Here is a 20,615-nt window from a genome sequence, read left to right as displayed (position 1 = left end):
ACTCCTTGATATTTACCCAAAGAAGTTGTCCACACAAAAACCTGTACACAGATGTTAACAGCAACATTTTTATAATTGTCAAAACTTGGTAACAACCAAGATATTTTTCAGCATGTAAATGGATTTTTTTAAAATGTGATACATTTGGAACATTCAAATGTATATTGAAATGGAATATTCACCACTAAGAATAAATAAATAATCAAGTAAACACATATTGCTAAGTGAAAGAAGCCAATAAACATGATTTTGAAACAAAGAAAAATTGCTGTGGAATGACTTTCATAATGGTGAGTTGAATTCCCTTGACTTAGTCTTCTAAGAAAAACAAAAATCAAAAACAGGGAAAAGTACTTATTTTGCTGCCAAGTTCATCTTCTATCTATTCTGTTAAATTAATGGCTAGTACATGAATTCCATGTTATATTTGAAACCATTTCTACTTGAAATAACCTATTTTATAATGTATTGCATGATTACTGTTTGAATACCAGGTGACAAAGTTCATGAGAGAGAAATGCATTAAAAATGTTTAGAAAATTATAGGATTGTTTCAAAAACTTTCTGAAATGGAATGCAATTTCCACCACATTTCCTGTGTTTATTTACCATAATTTTATTGTTTTACTTTAGGCAATTTATGGACATCTCTATACATCAGTTTATTGATTCTCCCTATCCCTTTTGAAGAAGATGTTTGTCACAGAGAAATATATCTACAGCAGTCATAGTGTTGCTGACAATGGCCAGGAGAAACACAGAGTGCCATTCATTTCAGCAATATACAACACGCCGCCGTATCAAATTACTTTTCTATACACATAAGTGAAAATTAAGGAAAAAGACAGTAACACAAAATTGTGTCCTGTTGAAATAAATTTATTTACAGGAATAATAATTCTTTTAGTTTAATTCTGACATGCTTCCACATAATTTTGGCAATGACAATTCTAGAACATAAAGTTGATTTATTTTAGAAACAAGATTTCCTTTGTCAGATTTAATTATAATTTACAATAACTATATTTTGTGTTAGAGGTGTTAGAGACTTTTTTTTTCAGAAATTTGGATACAACCAAACCAATGTCTTTCAGTGGCTTTTTCTTTCTTGCAATTGCAAAGTGAAGCAATTCATCTATAGATGCAAATAAATTCATCTACCAGTATTTCTAAGGTTTAATAAAAAAAGTTATGATTATAGGAATTAAGTGAAATTAAAGTATACATTTGCTTTTTAATTACAAAAATGACACTAGTATTCTATATATATATGAAATTATGTGATTTTTTTAGTTTCTTTTTTTAAAACAAATTATATTGTTTTAAACTGAGGCTTATAAACAAAAGGCTAAATGATCATTCAGCAATTATTCACTAAGGCACCTATGAATAGACAAGAGTAAAGGATATTAATTTGGAACAAGAATTAAACAAGTTAGCCAGAGGGAGAATTATAGAACTGTGACCTTAGAAATGGACACATGTGGCCCTATTCCAACCTACCTACTGGAAATCATCATCCAGTTTGTTCCTCCTAGGAGTTGCTTCTGTGACATGTGTGCTTGCTTTCCATCGCACTCAATCTCATTCAGAGCTCCCCTTTGTGGGGTATAAAAGGTGCTACATCAAGCAGTGATCGTGAGGACACCATCAGACACTATTATGCTCACTTACAGGTTCTATTTCACTTAATAGTAATGCAGAAATATTATCATCATGGTCACTTAATGGTAATGCAGATGTGTTTGTGAATCCTCAAAGCTCATGCATCTCCATAATACTTTTTAAAATCAATGAATCTTATCATAACCAATTCGTATGAACATTAACTAAAGCACTAGAGGAAATGCATTCCAGACCTAGGTGGTTTATGGAGCATCTAGGTTTGGAAGATAAAGTTCTTCCTTTAGAATAGTTGATGAGAATAGCCAAGGTGTATTATAAGCATATTCTATTAGTCCATTTGTTAAATCTGTAGGTAACAAAGTAATACATTTTCCCTGCTTTTCCCAGAGAGCATAGCGTAGGACACAGTTCTAAGGGGCTTTCCCTGTGGTGTTTCATGAAAAGGGGGTGCGATCATCAGATAACATGCTAAGATGCATTATAAGTCACCAGAAGGCATATGTATCAGACCATGTGTGCAAGACCTATCTGATTCCTGAATCAGTACAGAGCAAATCCTGGGACCAGGGTTTCACAAAACACACTTTGGCAATTGCTCAAGAGTTCTGTCAAAATATCATTGCTTGCTAGCATGGATACCTATTAAAAAAATTTTTTTTTCTAAAGAAATTATGACCTTCCATTGTATTTTGATACATTCTTGAAAATTTCATTTCCCTTTGTTCCTCGATGATTTTTTCCTTAAAACCTCATGTGACTGTCTTGTTCAATTTGTCCAAGTTTTTGAAATCAAAATCTTGAAAAAGTAAACATTTTTAACATGCCAAGTTTTTTTCTATTCTATTTTTTGTTTCCCATAAATAATTATCTGTCTTTTTCCCTTTCTTTGCTTTTTACACTGAGTCATTTTGCTTTATTTTTCCTTCATATGCAATTGAGGAGCATACAGGCATAGAGTATTAAAAGGTGCTGTCATTTTTTTAAAAGTGACATTTAAAACAAGAATTAAGCGATATACGTGCTAATCTGAAAAATCAAATGCAACACGAATAAAACTTTCCACCATCCACGCCAAGAATATATACCCCTGCAACCTCAAATTATTCTGGAATTTCTTACCAAAGTCATACAAATCGCCAGCAGCTGTTTCTCTGCCAAAATTTCACAATGGTGATCAACCCTTTTATGCCCCCTCTTACAAGGGTATTCTTCAGTATGCAGACAAAATTTAGAAATGCCAGTTCTTAGTCTTTACTATGGTCTTCAAAAACCTTTGTGTGGTTGAATTGCAGCTATTCATCCCTAACATCAGGTAATTTGATTTTTTAATTAAAAATCTATTATAGATTTAAAATTTTATTATTGTTCTTATGCAAGAACATTGTGACAGCTTTGATCATATTGGAAAGGCCCCTAGCTCCAATTTCAACCCAAGGGTATTCACCTACCTACTGCTGTTGACCATGGGCTGTTGGAACCATCAATGAACTACAGTTGTGTTGGAAACTTATTATAAGCCCTGATTCACTAAATACTATTTCCAGCCATATATTTCCACTTGATAAAGCAAACTGAGAAAATTGTATTTAATTAATATATTTATTTACTAGTTCTTATAGGGGAACTCAAAAGAATTACAGCACTGTCCCAAATTTCATTCCATTTCAACATATCATTGCTGTGTTTTAGATCATGAATATCCCCCCAAAGGCCTGTGTTAAAAGCTTGGTCGCCAGCTGGTGGTGCAATTGTGAAGTAGTGGATCCTACTTGAAAAAAGTTAGGAAGCAAGGGGGAGTATCCTTAAAGAAGATGCCAGGACCCTGGTCCTCCCTCTTTTTCTTTGCTTATCAGTCAACTGTGAGAAGAGCTGCTCCTTCCATTCACACTCCCTCCATGATGTACTGTGCTTCCACTGGCCCAAAGCAACAGGGCCAAGTAACTGTGAAACTTCTGAAATTGTGAGCCAAAGTAAACTTTTTTTCTTTATAAGTTCATTGTCTTTGGCATTTTTCCACAGTGAAGTGAAACTGACTGACACAACCGTAGATTTTTACTTTTCAACGGAATCTTAAAAATGACCTACTTCAGAGGTTCTCAGACTTCAGTGTAAATCAGCGTCACCTCCAACACCATTAAAACCCAGATTTCTGCTTTCATCTCCAGGGTTTTTGAGTCAGCAATCTGGGAAGCAGGGTAAAAATTTGCATTTTTAACAGTTCCCAGGTAATGCTAATGTGGTTGGTCTCAGGACACATTCTGAGAGGCCCAGTGGTAGAAAGCCCTTTCTATCTGACCTACACTGCAGGTTTCAAAGTGGCCTTCAACTTAATCCATATGGAGTTCTGGCTGGAGGAGAGAAATCCTGCTTACCTCCATCCTTGGAGTACCAAGAGGGATGATTAATCAGTGCTCCCCTGTTCATCAGGAGTTCTCTGCAGGGACCTAAAAACCATTGTGACCTCACTGTCCCTCCAGGATCACGTTTTTCCTAACTTTTAAAAACTTGGTGCATTATAGTTGTACATAATGATGGAATTTGTTGTTACACATTCATACATGCTCCAACCAATATCACTCCCCAGCTCTCCCCAGATCTCTTTCCCCTCCCATCCTCTGGTCCCTTTCCTCTACTGATCTCCCTTTTATTTTCACACAATCACTGCTGACCCCCCAACTCAACCTTTCTCTTCCTTTTTCTTTTCTAGCTTCCACATGAGAGAGAATATGTAACCCTTGACCTTCTGAGTTTGATTTATTTCACTTACCATGATAGTCCCTAGTTCCATCCATTTTCTTGCAAATGACATAATTGCATTTTTCTTTATGGCTGAGTAAAATATATACATAAGGAAAATGCGATTTTATATATATATACATATATATATATATGTATATATATATAAAATTTTCTTTATTCATTTTTCCACCTAGGCTAGTTCCACAGTTTAGCTATTGTGAATTGTGCTGCTATAAACATGGGTATGCATGTATCTCTATAGTATGATGACTTTAATTCCTTTTTTTATTTTTTATCTTATTTATTCTACTTTGTTATATATGACAGAAGAATGCATTTCAATTCATATTACACATATAGAGCACAATTTTTCATCTCTCTGGTTGTACACAAAGTAGAGTCACACCATTGGTATCTTCATATATGTACTTAGGGTAAGGATGTCCATCTCATTCCACCATCTTTCCTACCCCCATACCTCTCTTTACCTATCTAAAGTTCATCTATTCCTCCCATGCCCCATTATGAACCAGCATCCTTATATCAGAGAAAACATTCAGCATTTGGTTTTTGGGGACTGGCTTACTTAGCATTAGATTCTCCAGCTCCATCCATTTACCTGCAAATGCCATGATTTTATTCTCTTTTAATGCTGAGTAATATTCCACTGTGCATATAGACCACAATTTCTTTATCCATTCATCTACTGAAGGCTATCTAGGTTGGTTCCACAGTTTAGCTATTGTGAATTGTGCTGCTATAAACATGATGTGGATGCATCCCTGTAGTATGCTGTTTTTAAGTCCTTTGGGTATAAACCGAGAAGTGGGATAGCTGAATCAAATGATGGTTCCATTCCCAGTTTTCCAAGGAATCTCCATACCGCTTTCCATATTGGCTGTCCCACCAGCAATGTATGAGTGTGCCTTTTTCCCCACATCCTCTCTCAACACTTATAGTTGTTTGCATTCCTTTTTTTTAAAAAAATACTTATTTGTTTTAGTTGTAGTTGGACTCAATATCTTTATTTATTTTTATGTGGTGCTGAGGATCCAACCCAGGGCCTTGCAGGTGCTAGGCGAGCGCTCTACCGCTGAGCCACAACCTCAGCCCCTGTTTGCATTCTTAATAGCTCCCATTCTGACTGGAGTGAGATGAAATCTTAGAATAGTTTTGATTCGCATTTCTCTAATTGTAGATCAGTTGTATATTCTCTTCAGCAAAGTGTCTGTTCAGTTCCTTGGCCCATTTATTGATTGTGTTATTTGTTTTTTTTTTTGGTGTTAAGATTTTTGAGTTCTTTATATATCCTAGAGATTAGTGCTCTATCTGATGTGCAAGTGGTAAAAATTTGATTCCAAGCTGTAGGCTCTCTATTCAACTCACTGATTGTTTCTTTTGCTGAGAAGAAACTTTTTAGTTTTAATCCTTCCCATTTATTAATTCTTAATTTTAATTCTTGGGCTATTGGAGTCTTATAAAGGAAGTTGGGGCCTAATCCAACATGATCAAGATTTGGGCCTACTTTTTCTTCTATTAGGCTCAGGGTCTCTAGTTTAATTCCTAGGTCCTTGATCCACTTTGAGTTGAGTTTTGTGCATGGTGAAAGGCAGAGGCTTAATTTTATTTTGCTGCATATGGATTTCCAGTTTTTCCAGCACCATTTGTTGAAGAGGCTAGCTTTTCTCCAGTATATGTTTTTGGCACCTTTGTCTAATACAAGATAATTGTATTCATGTGGGTTTATCTCTGTGTCCTCTATTCTGTACCATTGATCTACAAGTCTATTTTGGTGCCAATACCATGCCTTTTTTTTTTTAACTATTGCTCTGTAGTATAGTTTAAGATCTGGTATAGTGATGCCACCTGCTTCACTCTTCTTGCTAAGGATTGCTTTAGCCATTCTGGGTCTCTTATTGTCCCAGATGAATTTTATGACTGCTTTTTCTATTTCTATGAGAAATGTCATTGGGACTTTAATTGGAATTGCATTTAATCTTTATAGTGCTTTTGGTAGTATGGTCATTTTGACAATATTAATTCTGTCTATACAAGAACAAGGGAGATCTTTCCATCTTCTAAGGGATGACTTTAATTCTTTAGGATAAATATCAAGGAAGGATAATATCTGGGTCAGAAGGTCATTCCATGCTAGTCTTTTGAGGAAACTCCATACTGATTTCCATAGTGGTTGTAAAAATTTAAGAGTCCTACCAACAGTATAAAAGTGTTCCTTTTTCTCCACTTTCTGTCTAGCATTTATTATTATTTGCATTCTTTATGACTGCCATCCTGACTGGTGTGAGATGAAATCTCAATGTAGTTTTGATTTGCATTTTCAGGGATCACATTTGAGAATCACTCATGTGGTTCAATCTTCTCATTTTAAGAACAAGGACATAGTTCAGTCAGGGCAGGTGGAATGACCTGTGAGCTTTTGACTCAGGAGGAGGACCCAGGTGCCCTGACTTCACGTGATTCCACATTCCCCCCTGCATTCCTACTTATCTAGTTTCTGCTGATGAATGTGCAGACATTTCTCAGCATTGGACAGGATCAGCAAGAAACTTTAAAAACATATGTTCTCTGCTGATTGGAAAGATTGGCTTCTTCAGTTATTGACTCCCTTCTCTCTTCTCCCTAAATGTGGAAAATTTCAACACAGCCTTGCTTTTGCTCTTGGTGAGATTAAACTTTATGTTTTTTTAACCTATGTTCAATTTTATTAATGGGAATTTCTCAAACGATCTATACAACAACTTTTTATATTTTCTTGGCTTACGGCTCCTAGAGGTAGTGGTTCTTATTGTTAGCTTAATGTTTTTAGAACAACCTATAACCAATATATTTTGTGAGCACAGAAGAATTTTATTTACCTTTGAGCATTCTGGTCATGTTTTTTGCTTTCTCTTTCATGTACTTAACTTCTACAGAGTCGTATTTTCTCTAATAATTTGGACTGTTTGTTTTTCCTAATGATGTGGTTCTCTTTGGGGGCAATGAAGCTGCAGCACATCCAATATTGTGGCAGAGTCACAATATTGGGTATTCACGTACTTACTGCTGTTGACCATGAACTATTGTGATGTTCAGAGTCATTTCTTTAACCATCTGCCAAAAGTACCCCTGTACTCTTTTCAGTGAACCTTCATGGGCATTAACTCAGGGCTGCATACAGACATCCACTTAAGAGGCGTGTGACATGAACAGAAATGGTATATCTGATTCTTGCTGCAAATTCAAGAAAGATGTTGTTCCAAGATTTAGTGACAGACCAACAACATATGGGTTGATTTCTACTGGTCCTTGGGGGAAAAAATAACTTATGGCCCAAATGTAGTATTGTTTTTTGGGAAGAGTAACATATCCTTTGATTCTTGAACAGCTGTTTAGCAAATAGATTTTATGAGGCAAGCAAGCCATTATGCATAATAATAAAATTCAGTAACAGCTTCAGGAAGGCTTTCCATTTGATCATGGATTGATGAGACCAAGATATTATGCATAACATTTGTTACAAGCAGTTTTTAATAACCAATGTGATTACTGAGATGAAAGGAAGAGGAGGCATATGTTGTGTTCTTTATTAGTGATAAATTGAATTAGAAGGACTTATGAGAAATTTCTTGAGCTTCAGTAAAAAAATAGAAGCTGTGGAAAATATGCATATTCAAAAGTAAAACAATCCCAAAGTAAATAAAAGACTTCTATCTATTCTAGGATGATTCTCAGAAATCTGAGCTCTTATTATCAACTAGTATAGCCTTTCTAGTTAATGGATGAAATTAAAATTTATAAAGTCAAGGCTTGGTCATAACACATGAGCCCAGCCATAGATATGATGGTGGTCCCTTATAATCTAACATCAGCATATTTTTTTTGTAACAGAACATTCTGTGTTTTAAACGATGATGGCTTTGTTTTTATTACTCAAATTCAATTGTTAATATTTGGTCAGTCAGCAGTTTAAATTTCCCTTCATATAAAATAAATGAAAGTATTGTATGACTTGAGGACTGTCAATTGGTGTTGCTTCACAGGTTGCAAAGCTGGTGAGGCTATCTTCATAATATTGCAAAAAGATATGTATTTAGGTGTTTTCATAGCAACAGTTCACAGGAGAACAGCTCAGGAGATTGTGTATACACATGGCAATAACACATGCACAACATTCACATATCCTAGTTTGTTTCCTACCTTCTTTGTCTGCCTTCAGAACTCAGCTCAGAATTTTCCTAGATTGATCTTCTGCCTTAACTGTGCTCTGGACATTCAGGGGGATTTCTGATGAACCCATAACCTTGTACTTTTTCTTCTGCTCTAATTGCCTGTCTTCTCCCATCTGCCTAGTTGATCTGCAGTTTATGCAGGATTGACCTCCTGTTAATTCTTTGATGAAACTTCTCTGACACCCCCTACTCTTCCCTCTACTGAGCTAGCCAGCTCCCCAATGTTTTCATGGTTCACTGAGTTTACCTCTCCCCTGGCCTGTAGCCACCAGATCTTAATTATCTGCCTGCATAACTGTTACCTCCTCCCAACCTCTGAAAGCACTTTGGGAAGAAACCACACCACCCAACCTGACATGCAGTTGATGCTCAGTGTTTGCAGAATAAATGAATAAATGAATGAATAACAAACTACTTCTGTGCACAAATTTAACCAGGAGCTGAACCCCTCCTTTTAACAAAGGGCAACCTCTCCCTCTGTCATTACTCCTAGCAGCCTCCTGTTCCCCTTTGCCTCCAGTCTCATCCACTCTCACCCAGACCAACTGAGTCTCCAAAGTAGTAATTAATTTGCCTTATCTCATTATCGGCTGTTTTCTGCCTTCCACTTCAAGTTCCCCAAATATCAAAAGTGCCACACTAGCAACTCCACATACACAAAATCCTATTTCTGTCCTACACATCTTTAACTGTGCTTTTCCCAGAGGTCGAGAAGCTTTTTCAAAACTCTCCTATTCTTACCTCCCCACCCATAAACTCCTAGTCATCCTTTAGGACTTCCTTCCAAAGAATATTCCCCAGGGTCTGGACAGGACCCCTTGTCTGGGCTCCCTGCCCCTTTTTCTTACAGTGCTGGCTAGGGAAGGTGAGGAAAGACACTCTTGTCTTATTCACCTCCATACCTCTGGCATCTGGCACAGAGCCTGCGCCATGGTTACCAGGAAACAGCTGATGATAAAAATTTTACTGAAGCCTCCTAAAGGCAGAAACTCAGCCTCAGCTTTCTCTCAGTCCCTCATCCTTTCTTGTCTTTCTTCTGCCCTGTGTAGGACCTATTTTCCCTTATGGAGACTTAAGTAGTATTGGAACTACCTTAAGTAAATTAGGCATGGGTGAGTAAAGAGTGTATTGCACTTTTCCATAGCTTAAAAACTAGAATCATACTAACTGCTGTACCATGGCAACAATTTACTTCTTAAAAAAAATTTTTTTTAAAGGATTGCCTTTTTTTTTTCTTTCATCACAGGAGTGTTCCCAATCACTTGTTTAAACTGGATGATAGAATAAAAAACACGGAAAGAGTAATTTTCAAAATATCAACAAATTCACCTAACTAATGTGCCATGACAATAGGCAATTGGTAAAAGTAGCACTATTGTATATAAGTAAGAAAATAGCATGAAACTCCATAAAAAGATGGATTTTTCAGGTTATTAAATGGAGGACTAGACAGAAAAGGAAATGAGATGTGCAGGCTTGTAGTAACACAGTATTTGTCTACATATAACTTGGGTAAAATCTGATTTAGAGTTGGTGTGTTTCCATAATGCTGACCTCTCTACTTCAAAATCAAATAAATGTATTGGGTTAAGTTGAAAGCTAGTTTCTTCCCTCAGCACTAGGCTTGACTGTTTTATCAGTAAATTTAAAAATAAAAAAGAAATGCATCTCTTTGGAGAGCTTTCTAACGGCTTGCCACCAAATCATAGTGTGTCGGCTAGATTTATTTATTTCCTCCTCTCCATCTAGTGTCCCTGAGCACCCTCAGTGCAGATCTCATCAATTATCCCACTTAACTTGGACCCAGGCCCTCTGCAGCATCTATCACTCTCTCCCCAGTGTATTTCTAGAATACTCCCCAGAATGTCCACATCTGCTCATGGACCTATGTCCATCTGCAATGATATCCAAGCTTTGCAAAGCTACCTGAGTGAACCCTTACTTTTAACTCTGGAATCAATGACCTGAAGGTATTAATACCTCATTGAAATGAGGCCACATAAGGGGAGAGAGTGCAGCTCCTTAACTAATGTCACACTATCACCTAGACTCCAAGCAGCACTGCTCATGCCCAGGAGTACATAGAGTCCATTCTCATCTGGAGAGAGAGCCCCTTTAGCTTTAGCCCACCATCTACAAAGGGCTTTGTTTCAGTTCACAAGCCTGGACTGGAGGATGTAGGCTTCGTAGCCACTCCACCTCCACCACCACACTCCAAGGATATTTTTTTTTTCAAACTCAAACCATTCACTGCAACCACCCAGCTTCTACAATAATCAACTCAAGAGCTGTCTTCCATATATGAATGCCTTCCCTCTAAAACTGTTTTTTCATGAATCTCTACAAGAAAGGGGGTGCTATTAGATAGAATAGTCAAGGAAAGTGTCTCTAAGGAGATGATTTGGGAGAATGAGATATGTGTATGGGAAAAAGGGTTCCAGAAGTGTAAACAGCAAATGCAATCCCCTGAGGTAGTTGAGGATCAGCAAAAAGGCCAGTGGGACTGCCCCCTGAAAGGAGTAATGGAATAAGGGGACTTGATCCCAAAACAACAGTAGGACCAAAAGTTCCAAGAAGTAACGAAATTATTATTATAACAAAATTTATCTGGGGCTTCTGATATGCCAGGAACTCTTGTGGTGTTTACCTAATGTGATGACTCTAATAGATAGATGGGTGATAGGTAGATAAGATTTTTTTTTAATGGTGATAGAAATGGATCCCAGGACTTTCTGCATACTAAGCCCACACTCTCCACTGAGCTGTGTTCCCAGCCCTGACTCAATGTACTTTTTTCGACAATTCTATGAAGTCATTACCACTATTTCCATTAAACTGGGACACAGAGATAGCTAGCTAAGAGCAGCCTTGGAATCTGAATTCAGGATTCAAGCTACTAATCTTTATATTATGCTGCTTTCCCTTTCAAAGTAGACTGGCCCATTCCTTCCAATCCACATATCTGTGAAAGTCTGATCAAGGTCATGTGCATGAACTAAGCTGCTCCCATCAGGTCTGCTGGAGTTATGCAGACCTTACAAATAAGGGCTGGGTCCCACAAGACTTTCATTTCAGATGCCAATTGCAAGTAGCAGGACCCCAGATTACCCACATTTCTGTCCAACTTGGCTGCAAATCAGATGTCCCCGCCACCATCCCATTTATGTAGAGTAATTTGCTATAATTGTTTACAGGACTCAGAGAAGCATGTTTACCAGTCTATTATAAAGGAGACAAATGAATAACAGATGAAGAAATGAAAATATACATGAAATTATGTCAGGGCAAGGTCTAGAAGGTTCTTGAGTGCGGGAGCTTCTGCCCCTGTACAGTTTGGGGTGTGCCACCCTCTCGCCTATGTAAGGTCTCTGAACCCCATTGTGTAGGGTGTCATTATGTAGGCATGACTAATTGGATCTTCAGTCATTGTGAGTAATTCAATTCTCAGTCCCTCTCCCCTTACTGGAGGTTAGGGGCAAGTCTAAATTTCTGACCATCTAATTACATGGTTGGTTCCTTTTGCCCAGGGCCCCCCACAATCCTGCAAAAGCCACATTATTAGCATAAACTCAGGTGTGATTAAAAGGGACATATGAATAATAACATGCTTCTCTCACCTCATCACTCAGAAATTCCAAGGGTTTAGGAGCTCTGTGTCCAGAAAGCGGGATGATAACCAATATATCATTATGCCACAAAATCATAATGTTTCACCCAGGTCCCTCAGAGTTCCTCTTTTCCACTTGTTACTCCTACCCCTTTGTTGGGCTTTCAACAACCAGCACCTGTGGTTCTTTTTCCAAGGACTCCTTCAGGTACCAAGTTCCAATTTACAAAAAGAGCTAAGAGACAACCATGGCTGGGGATTGCCAACCCTTCATCTGCAGCCCAGGAGCTATTAACAGATGACTGTCAGGTGTGGAGGGTAAAAGCCCAGCTTGCCATGGGGTGAGATCACTCTGAGTCCCAACTCATAGTCCAACACTCCCTGAAGAATTAGGGTTCTGTTCTTCCCTATCCTGTTTCTTAGGTAATTTAAAATTTTCCTCTGCCAGCCAATATGGAGCACTAATAGCAAATTAGTGTACTTGTAGTTTTCCATAAAAATAAAATATAATTAATTCTAAAACTATATAGAAATCAATATAATTTTACATGAACAAATCAAAATATTTTAGGAAGGCATTTGCAATTTGATGTAGTGTTTAGGTGTGGGAGTAGTTTTAGGGGAAGGGCTAGGGAATGAACATGTGTAACTATATATTTGAATAAAAAAATAAAAATATACATGAAATTATGTCAGAAAACCTATGTAAATGTATATGTTTTCACAGAGAAGTTTCAGTCTTTCGCCCTACTGATATTTTGATTCAAATTTGTGCCATGGATTCATTGGTGAAAATATATTGATATATAATATTATAGGTAACTATATAAATTCATCTATCAAAATATCTATGAATATTCATATAAATGTAAATAATTTTACCTGTAAGGGCATTTGTGTTTTGATGTAGTGTTAGATGTGGGAGTAGATTTAGGGGTAGGGCTAGGGTTAGGGTTACACGATCATGTGTACCTATATATTTGAATAAAAAATGAAAATATACATGAAAGAAATTTAGGATTTTGCAGTGCCTCAGAGTAATCATTGCAAATACCAAGTCATTCCCAACCCCAGAGACTCCTCTGCAATGAGGAGTCAGTGGTGACTCTTGACTGGCTGACTAAACTACCATGAAAGTAAGGGGGGAATCTTAGCAGGATAAAACACACATTAAGTAGATCACTGAGAAGACTATGGCAACCTATCCAATTTTTGTATACTGGTATTTTCTTGACTTTTTGTTTGTTCGTTTGAGAGACAGAAAATTTTTTTAAATATTTATTTTATACTTTTCGGTGGGACATAACATCTTTATTTTATTTTTATGTGGTCACAACATCTTTATTTTATTTTTTGTGGTGCTGAGGATAGAACCTAGCAACCTGCGCATGCCAGGTGAGCACACTACCGCTTGCGCCACACTCCCAGCCCCTTCCTTGACCTTTTAAAAGAAGACTTAAGGGCAAGAAGTGGAAGAATTGGTTTAGTTTAAAAAGTCTCAAGGATTCAAAAGGAATGTTTGTTTTATCACACACTTGGGTAGAGGAAAAGTCAAGGTCTTATATATGCAAATGAATTCAAATTGTCCCATTTGTTCTAGGTAGCCACTGTGAGTCATTTTGGACCTTAAATGAAGAATAAGTTGTGATAAATGCATTTGTGAATATCCTCATTTAAAAACAAATGGCACCACAGTTCCAGAGTTCTAAATTGAAAAGTTAGTAGCAAAAAGAACTGCTCAAAAATCCATACTCTATAAAATCCACATAGTTCATGAAGAGAATGATAGAACCATAGATCATGGGCAATTATGCTCCAAAGAAAGATTGTGAGCCTGATGCATTCATAGGCCCTCCCAGAATAAAGGCATAAACATAGGAATATAACATCACAGCCAAATTGTCTCATTGTATTGTCATATTTTTGTAAATGAGATTCATAATAATAAAATAATAAGATCAGCATATTTTCATGAAAAATATTATGAATACTAATGTTCAGATTCAAAAAAAAAAAAAAACAAGTTTTTTGCCAGGATGCAGGATGTGAGTCTTTCAGAGAAAGAGGATAAGGCAAGACCTGTAGAAGAACACTCCTCCACCTGGTCGTGATGGCATTTATGGGGACATCTTTACATTGTCATACATATGATGTCATCAGAGAGTCCTGGGGAGACTTTATTAAAAGTTCTTTTTTCCTCATCACCATGCAATATGTACAGGGATAAAGAGATGCACAAAGCATATAGATTTGGAAATATGGGCTGACTCTCAATCTGAGGTAAGCACCCAGTATTCACATGAGTAGGGAACAGAGAAGTAATTCATTACAAATCTTAAGGGTATTATTTTTTAGTAAATCTTGTTTTTAATGCTATCACCACCAAATCAGCAACTGTGAGACTATTTCAAAATATTTTGACATGAAGCAGGAATTAAATTCCAAAATGAATGTCCTTATGTAACTTTAGAAATGGAAACTAAGGTTGAGGATAATGTACTATTAAAAAGGCAATGTTCTCTCATACTGGTCTGTCACTACCAATCTTGACCTCAAAATCATAACACTGCTTTCTCTACTAATGAGCAAGTCCAATCAAATAGCAAAGCTCCAAAATAAACAAGAGAGCCATGTTTTAAATACTGTTTTTGAATACTCTCCATTCTAAAATACTTTAAAACAGCATTTGTCTTTTAAACCATGAAACTCACCTCATCTAATTATCCATTATGTTAGGTGGCTAATAACTTCCTTCAAACAGCCCTTTAAAAAAAAATGTAACATAGAACTGCTATAAAAATACAGAATAATTATTCTTTTTCATGTAATTACCAAGGTAAGAAGATATTTATGGAGGTGAGTCCTAATTATGATAAATTGATTAGTTCAAAATTCTCATGCACAGCATGAACTCTGAGAATATTAGCTAACATGTATTAAGAAAATAATATATGCCAAGTATTGTGTTCTCAAAATTGGCCTCATTTATTTAATTCTCATAATAACCCTGTGGGTGGTATTATTTTTACACCCATTTTACTCATGAGAAAATGAGGCATGGTTTACTTACAGTCACAAAACAGGATTGTCTTGCATCAGAGCTATACTAATGGATGAGCAGGAGGAAGGTAACATTTGGAGTTCTACTTCATTGTGACAAAACTATTTTAAAATTTTATGTTGTTATTTTATTCTGTAAAATTCTAGGGGAAAATGTCAAGAAATCAGTGATTCTATGAGTGGGTTTTTAGACTAGCTGCAGATTCCAGAATTGTAGTTTTATGTATTCAAGCCCAGAATCCATTTGGATGTAACATAAGAACTCTTGCCTTCTGCAAATCCTTGCTTTGAGAGCTTTTGCATTTATAAACAAGCATGCACCAGAATTCAGCACGTCTTTTGAGTTGATCTGCTGAAAATGTGACTGTATAATACAGTCAGACTTCATTTGGGCCATCCTTTGCTGGTTAGGTACATTGGCAATGAAAGATCTGAAGGCATAAATCTGGCAGCAGCTTCAAAATATCCAGTTGGCCCTGGAACGTTAACATGCTCATTATGTGCATTTATTGTGCATGGGTTTGCCGCTGTCTAAATCTACCCTGAGTCTCCAATCAAGAATAAGTATTGATAGGAACACTGCTAATATGACATGACTGGGGACAATACAGAGTGACATGACCTGAGGTGATGAGGAAAACACTTATGGTTTCCTGACTATCCCCCTCCCACTCCCTGCCACTTATCTTAATGCACATTACATCCCTGGCCCAGCAGTCACAGACAGAAAAGCCAAAAGGTATTTATGAAGCTGCATCCATCGACACCACCCATGATTCACCTGAAATGCTATCAGCTACAAACTGACTTGTATCCACTGTCCACTCTCTATATGCAACACACTCTGTGTCTGTAGTTCTAACTCTATAGTTAGGGGACAGCAAGGCATTGCCCCAAATCCCAGATACCTTTCACAAAGACCTCGCAGGAAATCAGATGGGAAGTAAGAGAGTCATCTGAGTTGGCATTTGCTCCATAAAGAGAAAAAGATAACAAAAAGAACAAATTAGATTTCCACCTAAGACCAGGATATAGAGGAATCAACAGTACAAATAAACAAACCCTGTATATTTGTGATTGCTGAAGCAACCTTCCAGAGCACTTCAAGTGTACCCATTTCTAACCCACAAACACAAAGATTCAGAAGCACACTTTTAAATACATAATTTGTTGTATATTCAGAATGATTATTTAATCCTTATGCAATACCTGGATTTTCAGCAAATACCGGGGACCATAGCTGAAGTAATGTTCTAAACATGGTGAATTCTCAATCTCTACTATTGTATTATATCCAGAGAGTATTATTCCATAATTTCCTATATGAGCCTTTGATTGACCTAGATATTAGAGAAATGTCCTACAATTACTAAAAATATTTTCTCTAAGTTAAATAGGGATAACTGCTTGGCTTCTGTGAGCACTCTATACGCACGGAATTTAATTTTTTTCTATCCAAAATTCATGGACAAAATGGCCTATTCAACACGAAAAACATATTGCACATAATTTAATCTTTCTTTGAGTTAAGAAGCTTATTCTGAGATCTCCCTGAAACTCAAGAATTTCATTATGATTTCAACTTGATTGCATAAAAGAAATGTGAACACAGTATTTGGCAAGTGATCTGAGAATGGAGCACCCATGAACAGTGTCTGTGCTGCCAGTGGCAGGTCCCCCAAACAGTCTCCTGACACCAGGACAAAAGTAAGAGTGATAATGTGAACTCTTCTCACTTTTGGTAGTCGAACTAAACAAAGTTTTCTCTCAGCACATACCATTACTCACTATGTAGGCACTCTATAAACACAGCCAGAAAACCAAGACAAAGGCCAACCTAAATTTTAAATCCCATGGTGGTAATCTGGGATAAGACAGGATTTCTCTTCAAAAATGAGATTTTATATATATATAATTAATTTTATATATATATATAATTATATAACAATTATATATATATATATAATTGTTCTTGATTTTAGGAGCAAGATAAAGGCAAAAGACAAAATAATGAAAATAATGAGCTTAAAGTGGATTTCCATTTCTGAGACAATGTGCAAGGTCAATGGACTTACTTTAGAACTAGTTATGTAAAACTCAGTTGTAAGTAAATAAAGAAACGAATAAGATAAGAATATCACATTAATGAAAAAATAATTATTAAATTCTGATTCCTTTACATTTCCTCTGATAATTAGTATTTTCTTCCTCATCAGGTGATTAAAAGTGTAAGCAAGTTTCCAAAGGAATTAAGTCATAAAATATGTTTTGAGAGAAGAGGGAAAGGAGAGAAAAAAGAGAGGCTGAGACAGAGAATGAAGAAATTAAAGAAAAAAAGTTTTTTAAAAAAAAAGAGGAAGAAGAAGAAAAGCATTTTTAGAAGAGCAACCAGAACTTGAATTAAGTATGGCATTAATTTTTTTTCCTACCAAGTTTTAGCCTTGGCAGGTTTCTGCTAAAATGCAGGAATTTCATGGATGTGGGAACTGGTGATGGAAAATGCATTATTATACACAACAATTGTTGTACTTGAGAGAAACTATATGGGGAAAAAATAACACCCTAGAATAAATACAAATGAAATTCATGTATCAAAACCAATACTGTGAAAATAGTTTAAATGTTTCTTGAATTTATATCTAGTCATTAACCTAAATGCAGATTTCAGTTCAAGCCACACTTCTGCCTCATGGTCAGAAGGCCTGAAAACCTGTGGCGTGGAAAATTGGCAGGATAAAGAATATTGAATTGGTCTCCATGGAAAAAACAGATTTTGGCAGCCATAACCTCCTCCCTGAGCTGGTCTCTCTCCCCACTTTCTTTCTTCCTCTTTGTTTTACCCTTGTCTCAGTAAAGAGGCCAAAAGAAGTCCATGCTTTAGCTAACACAGCAAGTAAAGATCAACCTGACATTGCACTAAAGGACCTTCTCCTTGACCTTGAATCCCATGGTCAGAGTGAGCCCCGCAAAACGTCCTAGCCCTGGACTCGTCCTCTGAGCACACAGATTTCCATCTCTAGTAACTCTGACTCCCCTTAAAGAAGAAAATGGGCTGGGACATCTGCCTCACCATCAACTCTAAAAGAAACTGCAATTCTCCTGTGGAAGTGACGAATCATTCACAAATCTCCCTACCCCATCCTATTTTACTCCCATGATTATCTCAAGAAAAGCAGATCATTTCCTGAGAGTTTTATTTACTCTAGAGGACAAAATCCAGGGACTCCTCCAAAATCATCTCTCTATCCTCCATGTTCACACTCATCCCCCCTGGGACTAGCTTTAAGCCCACACTCCACCAAGCAGCCCACTGTTGGTGGAGGTTTTCTTCCAGCCTTGTTTCCGTTCTTCCCCAAGCCTAGAGCTTCCAAGGGATTCTTTACCAGGCCCCGCCAGTGGGTTTGGGGCCCTTTGCATGAAAGAATTGGGGCGAGAACTATCTCCCCCTCCACGTGAATGTTATGTCCGTGTGCTGTGCCTTTGCCTCTCGGTGGTTTTCACCCTGATCTTTTCTCTCTTTGCAGCTGGTTAATAATCCTCTAGCAAGTCAGGCCGCAGCGGCTGCAGCAGCCATGGGCTCCATAGCAAGCTCACAGGCCTTTGGCAATGCCCTCTCCAGTCTTCAGGGGGTCACAGGTCAACTAGTTACTAATGCACAAGGACAGGTGAGTGGGAGATGGGAACAAGAGTGAATTTTTATGGCAGATTGAACTCGGAAAGGAAATGAATTTCTTTTGCATGACAGTGATATGTAACTGCATCTATCTGAGGCAAATAAATAATGTTTACTAGGAATGTCAAGAATAAGAGAAGGGTTGGGAGGTGTTTCTATATTTTAGAAGCAAGATTTTTCTTTCCTTCCCCGAGGATGTCAAAGTTTTATTTTGTTTTTATTTTTATACAATGACTCATGTTATGACCTTAGTTGAAGAATTCACCTCTCGTTACTGGGGCATTCTTTGAAACAAACAAAAGTTAAATTTAAAAATAAAATTTCAGTTTTGCTTTTTTATTTTGCACTAAAAAAAAAAAAAAACAAACCTTGGATATAATAGAGGAAACTGGTAAGTTTCCTTCCTTGATTGCTGTAGATTTCTAAACAAATCTCAGTAAAGCCAACTTCTGGGTGTAGGGGAAACTAAGGAAGAAGTCCTATAAAAGCGACAAAAGGGTGAGTTAGAAAGATGCCAATTGCAAGTAAGCCCTGTGGCTCTGGCCTCTTGCTGATTCTCCTAGCAGCTGGGTGGTCTCTTTCTTGAGTGTAGATTTTCTTTAGTCTGTCAGAGCCAGTTATATCCTCCTATCTTAAGAGTCCATCCCTTTCCATGGCTAATGTGCCCATGTTCACCAGAGCTTCAGATAACCCAAAAAACCTAAAAGGTGCATAAATATAAGCAAGTGGAATCTGACCATATTGGGAGTATCTTCCAATGGAAAGCCTGACCCAGAACCCAGCTTCACTGTTAGGGTATGTGCTTCTCCAATGTAGCTGCTTATAATCACGAAACACAGGGAGCTTGCATCCTCATAAAGATTTTCTCTCTCAGAGTTATTCATTTATCCTGCAGTCTGTTTATGTACTCTGCTTGGCCTGCTATGTGGAGAGCAGGAATTGCAATGTCTTAAACCCTGTTTTTTATTTTACATAAAGAGTAAACAAAGATGCATTATAAGCCAAACCATCTTCATCTATGTCCCAGTGAAAGAAAAAGCTGACCTTGTTATATTTCCTGGGCGGGTACAGGATTGTCCCGTCAGAACCCGGAGGGCTGAACGATGGAGCTTGTCAAAGACAGGCCCCATGTAATGAATCATCTTATCACAGGTGCACACCACACATATTAAAGGAGGGTTGTATGAACACTGTGCCCTCTACAGTAACCTTTCAATGTCTGCTTTAACCCTTGTTCCAATCCCTTTTCATCAAAGGATCATTTTATGCAGCCAGCTCCAAATGGAGGCTCTCAAAAGCCTATTAAGATTTCTGGAGGGATGAGGTTGCTGGGGTGGAGGAAAAGTTGGTTTTAATATCTATAACTCATATTCACATCAGTTCGGTCCTGGAAGATGCTTCCTAGAGCTGTGCCCAGAAATAGAACACCCTCTTTCACTCCTGCCAGGTGCATGGCCCTTGAGATGTAAATTTTAAGAGCTTAAGATAGGAACCACACTTCCCTGGATGGGTATTTCCCTCTGATTTTTCTGTTCCAACATTCAAGTAAAATGCACGACCATATTCTACCACTTGAGTATTTATGATGGGTAAAATGCTTTATTATGTAGAAGGAATTTTTAGGAGTTTTTTTTTTTCTGAAGATTTAATGGCTGATCATTTAGCCAGTTACAAATTCTCA

The 20,615-nt window shown here is 37.2% G+C and overlaps 1 protein-coding gene across 5 annotated transcripts in view; it reads left to right on the top strand.

Moving 5' to 3' along the window:
* Window positions 1-20,615, top strand: part of Pou6f2 (POU class 6 homeobox 2) — a 453,088-nt gene that overhangs the window by 383,708 nt on the left and 48,765 nt on the right. For 4 of the 5 annotated variants that reach the window (XM_021722291.3, XM_040291851.2, XM_021722290.3 and 1 more), the window contains exon 6: window positions 18,786-18,926. The exons of the other annotated variant lie outside the window; for it this stretch is intronic. In XM_021722291.3, coding sequence (XP_021577966.3) covers window positions 18,786-18,926 — 141 coding nt within the window. The remainder of the gene's footprint in view (window positions 1-18,785; window positions 18,927-20,615) is intronic. 5 annotated transcript variants of the gene reach the window in all.

This window comes from Ictidomys tridecemlineatus, chromosome 2, assembly GCF_052094955.1.
Source record: "Ictidomys tridecemlineatus isolate mIctTri1 chromosome 2, mIctTri1.hap1, whole genome shotgun sequence".
NCBI classification, from domain to species: Eukaryota; Metazoa; Chordata; class Mammalia; order Rodentia; family Sciuridae; genus Ictidomys; species Ictidomys tridecemlineatus.
This window is presented reverse-complemented; position numbering and strand designations above follow the sequence as displayed.